This window comes from Quercus suber, unplaced genomic scaffold (genome assembly GCF_002906115.3).
Source record: "Quercus suber isolate HL8 unplaced genomic scaffold, Cork oak 2.0 scaffold_166, whole genome shotgun sequence".
Classification (NCBI taxonomy): domain Eukaryota; kingdom Viridiplantae; phylum Streptophyta; class Magnoliopsida; order Fagales; family Fagaceae; genus Quercus; species Quercus suber.
Genome location: NW_027069627.1, coordinates 437185 through 447724, shown reverse-complemented (window position 1 = coordinate 447724; position 10540 = coordinate 437185). Strand labels below are relative to the sequence as shown.

Below are 10540 nucleotides of genomic sequence, written 5' to 3'. Positions count from 1 at the left end.
ACACTCCCATATATATCATAAAAGGTAGAATTTTGATAAAACACCTTAGGTGTAGACGTGTAGTATATTAAGTCCTTTAATAAAATTCAAACACAATAGTTAGCCTTCGTATTTAGTTAGCTCTCTTTCTCTCATGTTAAACATCAGGAAAATGCTTTTGTAAATTATCAAACTAAGAAAGCTATTGAAGTTAATGATCTTATAGCATATGGATAGAAGACATTTGTCCAAATCTTAATTTTGTATTGCTACTTGATATGTCTTAATCACTATATTTTTATCTTTCAATAAAATTCATTACCTTTTTGTAGAAAAATAAAAATTGAAACACATAACTATATTGAATTTTATTATCATCGGAAAATATAATAGTGTTTGTGTTTAATAAGTCAAAACTTAATACTGTAAGGACCAAATTTGAGTTTCTAGATCACTACGTGGATGGACTTAGGCCCAAAAAGCCAAAAACAATGAATTTATAGAAAATGGGTTGGAAAACTGAGTTTTAGTAAATCAAATAAACACTAAAATGGGTTCAGATGATGAGAGAATGAAAGGAAGAAGAATTGTACAGAAGAAAAATAGTCATTGGCAAAGGTCCGAGGATGTCTGTTCTTATATATATTGTTCTTAAATTGGGTTACAAATTTAGTTTCTAGAAGCTATAGTCTTTTTCTCTTTAATTTCTGATCCCCTCTCCATAGAGGATCCCTTGCATTACATATTTTCTTTTGTATCATCTCAATCCTATACTTGTTGATCACTTAAGCCATCACTTGAGTGACTGTCCTATCAGACACTCTCCTTGACCCTATTTACATTGAGGGCGAACAAATCTACACTGTTCAGGGGTCTTGTCCACATTAATGCAGTTAAGAAATTAGCTGCTAGACATTTAATGTGGTGGTGACAATTTTCCCTTAAGATATTTTAGAGCTTTCTTTCGTCGGGTGTCTTAATAAAACTTATCCAATTCATTAGAACTTCATGGAACATTCCCTTAATCAACAGACCATTTTTTCTAACCTCGGCCTTGGTTAACCGAGGAGACCTTTATCCCCAACTCTTCTCGTTGAGCCCTTATGGCCAATATCAACTTTCTTGTTTGTTAACACAGTCTCTTTTCTCCAAGATTCCTCCTCTTTGGGCAAGACTTGCCTTCGACTTGGGCCATAGGCCCAATATGCAAATATACAATGAACATCTGAGCCCAATACCTTTACAAATACAATCATGTATTTGAATTTACATTCTCAAAAAAAAAAAAGTATTTCAATTAAAAAAAATTAATGTATTTCACCTAAAATTTTATCAATTACAGCATATAATGTATTTGAAATTTTTTTTTACCATCTTAAAATTTTGTTATTTTATAAGAAAAAGAATAAATTATTGGTACGTGGCAAGTTAAATGAAAAAGATGGGTGAAACAATAATAAATTAATTAATTAATTAACAGCAAAATATTAAATTTGTCACTATCCCCAACTTTACCTTCCCAGTTTCCCTCGCTCCACTCTCTACTCTCTAGTCCCTATATTTTCAGACTCCGAAGTCCAAACCCTTCTATTCGACCGTTAGAGATTCAAATCACACACACAAAGAGAGAGAGAGAGAGAGAGAGAGAGAGATAGAGTTCATTGGCGACACAATGAGAAAGAGACGTGAAGCTATAGAATCCCCTGCAAATACTATCGAAGAAATCCAAAATGGCGAACCCCAGAGCAGCCAAACCCAGAAAGCGTCTCAGTACGAGCTATCCAGAGAGCAAAGGATCAAAGAAAACCTCGAGAGAATGCAGAAGCTGGGCATTCTCGACCTCTCTCTTAAGCTCAAGTCTGTGACTCCCTCTAACACTAAGCGCAACCCAAGGAACCACAACCACAACCACAACTGTACATCAACTCCTCGGCCCTCTCCTGCGCCGCCATCTGGACCCACTCGCCGCTCTTCCCGGTTTTTCTATCACTCCCTCTCTTCTTGTTTAAGAACATATTTGTATTTTTTTTTAATAACTTTTGGCTTAAATTTAGAAGCTGAGACACAATGGAATATGAAAAGTTTTAAGTCTTTTGTAGGAGAAATTATTATATATTAAAACCCAATACTTTTATAAACTTTTCGATTCAAACCATAAATATATATATATATATATATTGTTGTACTAGATAATGCTTAAACAAGGTGATGTCTTAAACAAAATGATGCCGTGTAGTTACTTAAATACTATGTGCTGATTATATATGAAGTTATGAACATTATTTCACTTCAAGTTACATGATGTTTCAATGTTTGTCTTTTTAAAGCATTTTTCAATTAATGGCTTCATGCGTAGTGGCTTTATAGTTTGAAAATTTGAATTGAAACTTTTTTTGAAGTGCATTGTTTAATTTGAAACTTTTAAAAGTGTGGGTTTAAATTTAATTTGAAACCGCCTCTAAACTATGGGACTTAAAGAAGGATGCCAAATTTTGATAGGCTGTTATGTGTTTGTGATTCTGAATGCTAAATGGGTCTAATTTTTTTTTTTTTTACAAGAATATGGTTTGATTTTTCAATGAATTTAATTCTGTTTTTGATGGTACATTTTCTGATTTTATTTTATTTTTAATTGTGGAGATTTAGGTTGAAGAATGGGACACCAGTTAGCTATGCAGAAACGGAAATTGTGAAGAAGCGTAAGTCTTTGCAAGATGATGGTGTATTGTTGGAAGAGGGTTCGAAGCCAGAGGTTTACACTGAAGAGCATGAGAAGCGGTTGGGCAACACTGAGAAGAGCTGGACATTATTTGTGGATGGTTATGGCAAGGATGGAAAGAGAATTTATGACCAAGTTAGGGGAAAGACTTGCCATCAATGCAGGTCTGGTGGTTCTCTCAATTGCTGCTGTATTTTTTTGTCTTACAAAATACAATTTTGGTCTGGTTTTTAGGTAGCTGAAATTTAAGCTTATAATATGTGAAGTAAAAGACTTTGCTCACCAAAATTGCTAATAGTTAATAGGATAATACCTCAAACACATTTTGAATGCCTCCTATCTTTTTTGATTATTGATAAATTTTAGCCTAAGAAAGTTCTAAAACTTTTATTAATATAATGAAAACTAATAAATTAGGAGAGCAGATGTATGTCACAACTTGAGAAAACATTAGTCACATATGCTCCATATCCTGATAGGACTAGTCAAGTTATAATTGGGAGTCCTCGTAATTGGTTTTGTAGCCTAGTCAAGTTACATTGTACACATTCTATGTGGGATTCATTAACACACACTCATACAATCAAATCAAACATGATTCAGAAAATTTGTGCAATCACAATATAAGAACAAGGATTTAAACAAGATCAATCAGGAAGGAGAATGGCCTAAGTTTAATAAAATAATAATGCTTATATACTCATATACAGACAGTGGCTAAAGTAAAGGGATGGTGTGGCCTAGTGGAATTATTGCAGACAAGGTGCTGGATATGGTAGTGGTATTTAGCTCTTTGGAGGGATATGTGGTGGCTGATGCATTAGACTGTTTAGCAATGTGCTGGGGATGACTTTCTAACTGTTGGGCCAGGGAAAGATTGGATTTAATTTAAATTTTTCTTGAAATGGATTAATAGAGTTTACTGTAGATATAGTGTCACCAATGAGGTTATCATTTTTCTTCTTATTAATTCTCTAAAGCAACTTTTACACCTTTTGTATTACTTGCAAAAGCAAAGTTTACAATCTTTAATAGCGTTTCAAAATTACAAGTTTGTCAACTAACTTTTTCACTTACGAAAGTGTAAGTAATGCTTTATAATAATATAGAAGGTACTTATTTATAATAAAACTCTTTCCCTTCTTACCAAACAAAATAATAATAATAATAATATAGAAGGTACATTAATCTGTTTTATTGATGGGATGCTTGGCTTTTTAAGCTTGGCAAAAATATGCTTTAAAGCTGCCAGACTTGTTTCACTTAGTGTCTGAAGTATCCTTTCTGGCGATAAATCTATTAGTTAGGAGAAACACCAAGAGCAGCTAAAATAAAAATAAAATATAGAAAAGTGTATTTTATATTATACATCCTTCTTGTAACTTATTTTAGTTTAGTTTAGTTTAGTTTTTTTATTATTATTTTTATTTATTATTTTATTTTTTTAATCCCTATTCGAGTTTTAGGATTTTCTCTCGCATTTTATGTTCTTGTTTTATATGGTTTTTATCAGATTTATATCCTTGGCCTGAAATAGTTGTGTGTAGTTTCAATTATTCTTAAGATGAAATGCGGTTTTACAGGCAGAAAACTCTTGGCTATCGGACTCAGTGTTGCAAATGCAACATGGTCCAAGGGCAGTTCTGTGGAGATTGTTTGTATATGAGGTATGCTCTATTCAATATTCTTTTATGTGCTTAAATGTACCATAATTAAATCCTGATAGTATGAAATACGTTTTTATTGTACATGTTTACAATGTTAGAGACTAATAAGCAATTACTGCATAACACCTGGCACAATCTCTCTATGGCACCTTCCTGCTTATTGTTACCTTTATTTTTGTCTTTGAATGTCTTCGAGCATTGTCAATCAATTCTGCTAAATTTATCACTTCCCGGCGCTACTTACCAGGTTACCAATTATGCACCTTTCTGTAATTTAAATTGATAAATCTTCTTCTTCTTCTTCTTTTCTTCTGTTTTTTTTTTTTTTTTTTTTGGTTTCCCCATCTTAGACTCTTTATATGCATTGCTACATGCTCATTCTGCTATGATAATTTTAAGAACGTAATATAGGTTTTTTATATAGGTGTCAAAACAAACCATGCTGAGCATAGGCTGGGGTGTTCACTTGAACCTGATAATGAAACTCAGACAGTTGACATGTTTGGGCTCGTTAACAAGATAGTTAGCTAGTTAACAAGGCAACTCTCAGCATATGCTGGCAGATTCATTTTTAAGCCCATCTACAACTCCATTCTACTCATAAGCATAGCTAGGTTTGTTGTTGTCATACATACATAGGTTGATTGGTGAGCAGTGATTGCTAGAAGAACCTCTCAAATTCTGCTTTTTATTCTTTCCATGTTAAACAATCACCAAGAGTTATAATGAAAAATACATTGGAGATCATTTAAATCTGCTTACTTGCACCCCCAGCCACCCTTCAATCACTAGAGCACTATAAAAATATCCCAATTTTTGTAGTTATAGACCCACTTGTGCTCACATGTTTGGCTTGTGTAGACCTACTCGTAAATTTATCCTTCATATTAAGGTCTTCTGATTTCTCAGCACTGTGAAGGGCATTATTTGCATGCTGTAAATGGAGTCTTTGAGATACCTGATCACTTTTTGTGTAATGTAAAATCTGATGCCCCACTTCTCCCCACCCCCCACCCCCTTTTATTTTGGCTTTATCTCTTTTCTCTTCTTTTCTACAGATACGGGGAACATGTACTTGAAGCCCTGCAAAACCCTAATTGGATTTGCCCTCCCTGTCGTGGAATCTGCAACTGCAGTTTGTGCCGGCAAGCTAAAGGATGGCCTCCCACTGGTACTCTTTATAAAAAGGTTATCTTCTCAACCATGCCTTCCCTCCCTCTCTCTCAGTGTTGAATTAGCTAAGCTCAATTTTGTCCACCCTCCAGATATCAAAATTGGGCTTCAAATCTGTTGCGCACTACCTCATTCAAACTCAACGCTTACAGACAAATCTGGATAAAAATGCTGATGGTACCAAGCAAGTTTCTGCAAAGAGGTCGCTGCCATTCTCAGATGTTAAAGCAGAGTCTGAGGGATCTCTCAAGGTTGATGGTATTCACCTTGGATCATTTAAGTCTCAATCTGAAGCCAAAAGTGAGGATAAGTTTGAGGGTGAGAAACAGACTAGTCCAATTCCAGGTACTAACAATCAAGTTTCTGCTAGGAGGTCATTACCCTTTTCAGATATAGGAGTGCAGTCTGTGAATCTGACTTCTGCAGAGGTTGAAAATGGGGTTGATGATCTCCCTGGGTTAGCAAAGCCTCAAACTGGAAAGAGCACAGATGACCAGTTCAAGGGTGAAAAAGAGAAGGAACCTCATTTTACAGACAAAGAACATGGTGATAGAAATAATGATTTGAAAAGTTCCTCAAAGCTAAAAAAGAAGCATGCACTCCCCATTGTACCAAGCCCCAGTAGTATTGCTGGAAGATTAAGGCAGAGGCGCAGAATAAGCAATGACTGTGATGATAAGCAGTTACCAGGGGTTAGCGAGAAAATAGCAGACATCAAGCAGGATGTATCAGCAAGTGGTGTAGATGAAGAGGAGGAAATGCATTCTAAAGGAAGCGTGGATCATGATAATACTATTCCATTAGAGAGAAGTCCAAAGCATAAGAAGCCTGCTCCTGCTGCTGAACCAAGCCACAGGCACAATGAGTTAGGAATGAATGGGAGAATTTTAGATATTAAGCAGTCTGTAAACAAGTCACCAGCATCAACTGCATCCATTCCTGCCTCACAAAGTATTGCTGGAAGATTGAGGCAGAAGCGCAGAATAGGAAATGGCCATGATGATAAGGGGTTACCAGGGGCTAGTGAGAAAATTGCAGATATCAAGCAGGATGTAACTTTTTCACCAGAAAGCAGTGTAGAGGAAGAGGAGATGCCTTCTAAAGAAAGTGAGGGTGGTGATGATAATATTGAATCAGAGAGAAGTCCAAAGCAGTCTGAAAACAAGTCACCAGCATCATCTGCATTCATTCCTGCCACACAAGGTATTGCTGGAAGATTGAGGACTAGATGCAAAACAAACTGAAAATTCCTCCTCTTTTGTCCTTTTGCTGAAACTTCTCTCTCCAAATTTTCTTCCCTTATTCATGGAGAGGACTGAGTTCAGTATTTTTGCCTTTTCACATGTGACAGAACTGCCTAAAATTGCAAAAAACAATGTTTTGGTAGGCTTCAGCCGATTTGCAACATTTTGGTTCTGTCCATGTCCTACTCTGTCATGATGCAGTTAAACATGTAGTTTGTCAGCGACTCAGCAGCATCAACTTTTAGATTATCATCTAATTTGAGCAGCATCATTATGTATTTGTAATTCTATTGTTCTTAAATATTTGCTTGGCCTCATTGTTGCATCACGTAGGGATAACATATATATATGATTTACAAATTGCTATATTACTTGTTACATGTGTGTTAATGAAATAGAACTATAGCCACTTAATAAATTTTAACAAACAGACTACTTTGCCTAATATATTGCCATTACTAGAAATCGAAAACAAAACAATAATGTTAATAACACCACCTTAGACATAGAAATGTGCCGAATTTAGCTACTCATTGTTTATGTTAATAGTCAATATATCCCACAAGACCTCCCTTCACTCTTTTTTGTTTGGGTCTGAAGATCCATGCTGATGACTATGACATTAGGCCTTTCTGGCCCATTCGTTAAGTAAACTTTTGTGGGTGTTTTTGTTTTGCTTATCCTTACATTCGGCCAAGTATAACACGCTATACAAAAAGTAACTATCAGACTCCCACCTGTTATAATTACAAACCCAATTTGTACCATGGGCCATTGCCATGGACTTTAACTCTTTTTTACACTTGTGGGCTCATCCCTATGGACCCTATCTCATCAATCCCTTCGTGAATGTTCAAAGAAGAAAAGGATGGAGATGGCTGGTCACTAAACTTGGTATCTTCGTCTTTAATAAATTTTCCCTGTTCACCCAACAAAAAGAATCAAAAAATCCCAGCCTTTGACCCAAAGAAACAACATCATTACCATTTTTTTCCAAGTATAAGAAAATTATACTACTACATGTTCCTATCAAAAAATAAAATTCCATGTCGTTTTAGACAGTGATGTAGTGGTCATGAAGCAAACCTAAAATAAAATGTTTAAGCAGGTGTATCTGGCTGGATAAAAGTCAGCTGGCTTTTCTGTCATTGGCTCCTTCATATCACTTATCTGATTTTAGGTGACTTATTTTATTATATTATTAGACCACAACAACTTAACAAGATAAAGTGATAAACTCTCAACATTTCTTAAATCCCTAATCCAGATAATATGATTTATTCCTTCAAATATAAAATAAAATGATCTATAATTATCAAGGAATTTTACCAACAAAACTGAATAATTGCAACTTTGGTCTTTGGATACTCAATTCTAAAGCGAACTTGACCAAGGCACCCCCATTAAAACTTCAAGACTTTTTTTTACCATAAACGTACCAACAAAGACGGACTTCTCGGTATATATTCATGTTGGATTGTTGGTTGAGGTTGTTACTTGCAGAAAAAAATACTAATGGAAGTCAAACTTCTGGTGCATAATAACCTAATCCGAAATCATTTTTAGTAGAACTTTGGAAAGAAATAAATTGAACACCTTAAAGTGGGCCAACAAGGAAAACCTCTAAATAGAAATTGCATTGATTACAAAAAAAAATATTACCCCGACATATTTTTATTAAGGCTAAAGAAATACAGATAGTTACTCACTCAACATATATATATATATATATATTTTGTCACATAGATTGAAATCATGTTTTTAAAACACAATTTTAAAAGAGAGTACATACAAAATGTGCAATAGCGAGTATGTAATAAGATTTTCTGTTTGTTTAAATGAAGTCTCTAATCCTAACTTTAACTAAGTAATAGGTGTCTTTGTAATTTTTTTATTTAAGTTTATTTTTTGTTGGTTGTGAGTTTTGCTGGATTAAGAATTCTCTAACCTCAGTAATTCATTTTGCTGCTAAATTTGATGTTGTTCATAAAGCAATTTTTTTTTTTTGGGGGTAATAATTGCAATTTGCCTCTTCCTGTTTTGGAAGATTGTAAGCACAATTGTTGTACTGCCTTTGTTTCTGTTTAGCCTTAATGAAATGGCAGTTAAAAAAAAAAAAAAAAATAGTATGACTATGAACATCAACACCATGCCAAGGTAGCATGCGATGCAAAACATGTAGCCTAGTGATTCGAGCAAGGGTAAGTCGGTCCTTCGCGGGAAAAAAGGTACCGTTGACTAATCATGGCCCTTGGATGCGGTCCACCCTCGTGAATTGACCAAAGGTAAAAATGTATTACAAAAAAAAAGTGGTTGACTAAGCATGATTACATTACATTGGGCTGTCTTCAGATAATTACAACTGGGGCATGATATATGGGGTACTGTGTACGTGCTTTATCATCAAACCACTTCAACCCAATAATCCATCAATTAAAATTTTCAATCTCTCAGACCAATCTATACCTTAATAATTGATATTAATAAAATAAATAATGATTTTTTTTTGCAAATATTCTTTTTAGTTCGAAATGATACATAGGATGACTATCAAGTAAGATATACTTCAAGAGTGTATTATTATTTTTTTAATTATTAAATTTTATTTTCTTAAGTCAGTGCTAGAAGCAATGACATAATCACATGAGTTCATGAAGTTTTAATTACAAATATTATGGTGTTTTGAGTTCTCTCTTTCACCTTATATGATTGAGAATGATTCAAAATTAAATATGACATTATCTTCATCAAAAATTAAATGTGACCTTTTAAATTATTGGTGGTAGGGAAATAAAAGGACTGATTACAATTTGTTATTATGGGGGGAAAAGGCCAGGAATGCACAAGGTTCTTAATTTTTTTTGTGAGAAGAAGGTTCTTATATAGACTAATATAACAAAAGGAAAGAACGAAAATTCACATGATTGTCTACCACTTCTTTTTTTATTTGTAATCCCTCTCTTTTGGGGGGACCTTATTTGGACTGTAGTCAATATTTGATTGGCCCAAATTAAAAAAGTAGACTGTAATGTAAGTATAGCTATTGGAGCATTGGTCATTTTGTTTTGTTTTTGAGGCAGCTTCTAGGATTTTGTGCATTTAGTCCGCCTATTGAGGAGACTCAGGAGGGGGAATCCAAGGGCCGTCCCCCATAAATGTGTCCATTTTTAATTGAGATTTAAGAGGAAGGAAATAAATGGCTACAAAAGTAGAGAGAAACATTTTATAATAAAGATTCATGCTGGTAGTTATCCTTAAAGTAATTGTTAATAAATTATTTTATAAAAGTTATGGTGATATTTTTATGAAAAAAAAAAATTGTCAAAGTATTAAAACAAAGGAAAATGCTAATAAATGTTCTTAGAGCATTGGTTAACAATTTATTTTAAGAAAGTTTTTATGAAAAAAGAAAAAATAATTAATATTTTAATAGTTTTTTTTTTAATTTTTTATAAAAGTGGTGTTAAAACTTTCTTAAAATTAATTATTCATAAAAAAAAAAAAATCAATTAAGTTAAGAAAGGAAAAGAAAGGTTCTTACTTCTTAGTGAGGTCTATTTATATAAGCATCCAAGTATTGTTCGATTATGACACCCCTATTAAAAGGCGTTGGGTGAAGTCTGGGCTCCTTTCTCTAGAGCATGGTAAAATTTAGCATATCCTTGGTACAAATTCAATAAACTATTTAAAAAATACAGTCAGGAAAAACAAACTAAAGAGATGTTGATCCGGTACAACCATTATTAGGGGAGAATGTT

At 33.9% G+C, this 10540-nt stretch overlaps 1 protein-coding gene across 1 annotated transcript; it reads left to right on the top strand.

The window, feature by feature from the left end:
* Positions 1-1504: 1504 nt before the first annotated feature.
* On the top strand, positions 1505-7132 carry LOC112038072 (uncharacterized). The gene is made up of 5 exons (XM_024070885.2): positions 1505-1956; positions 2626-2862; positions 4282-4365; positions 5424-5553; positions 5631-7132. The coding sequence occupies exons 1-5, from the start codon at positions 1652-1654 to the stop codon at positions 6780-6782; spliced, it is 1908 nt and encodes a 635-aa protein (XP_023926653.2). The 5' UTR covers positions 1505-1651; the 3' UTR covers positions 6783-7132.
* The last annotated feature ends 3408 nt before the right edge of the window (positions 7133-10540 follow it).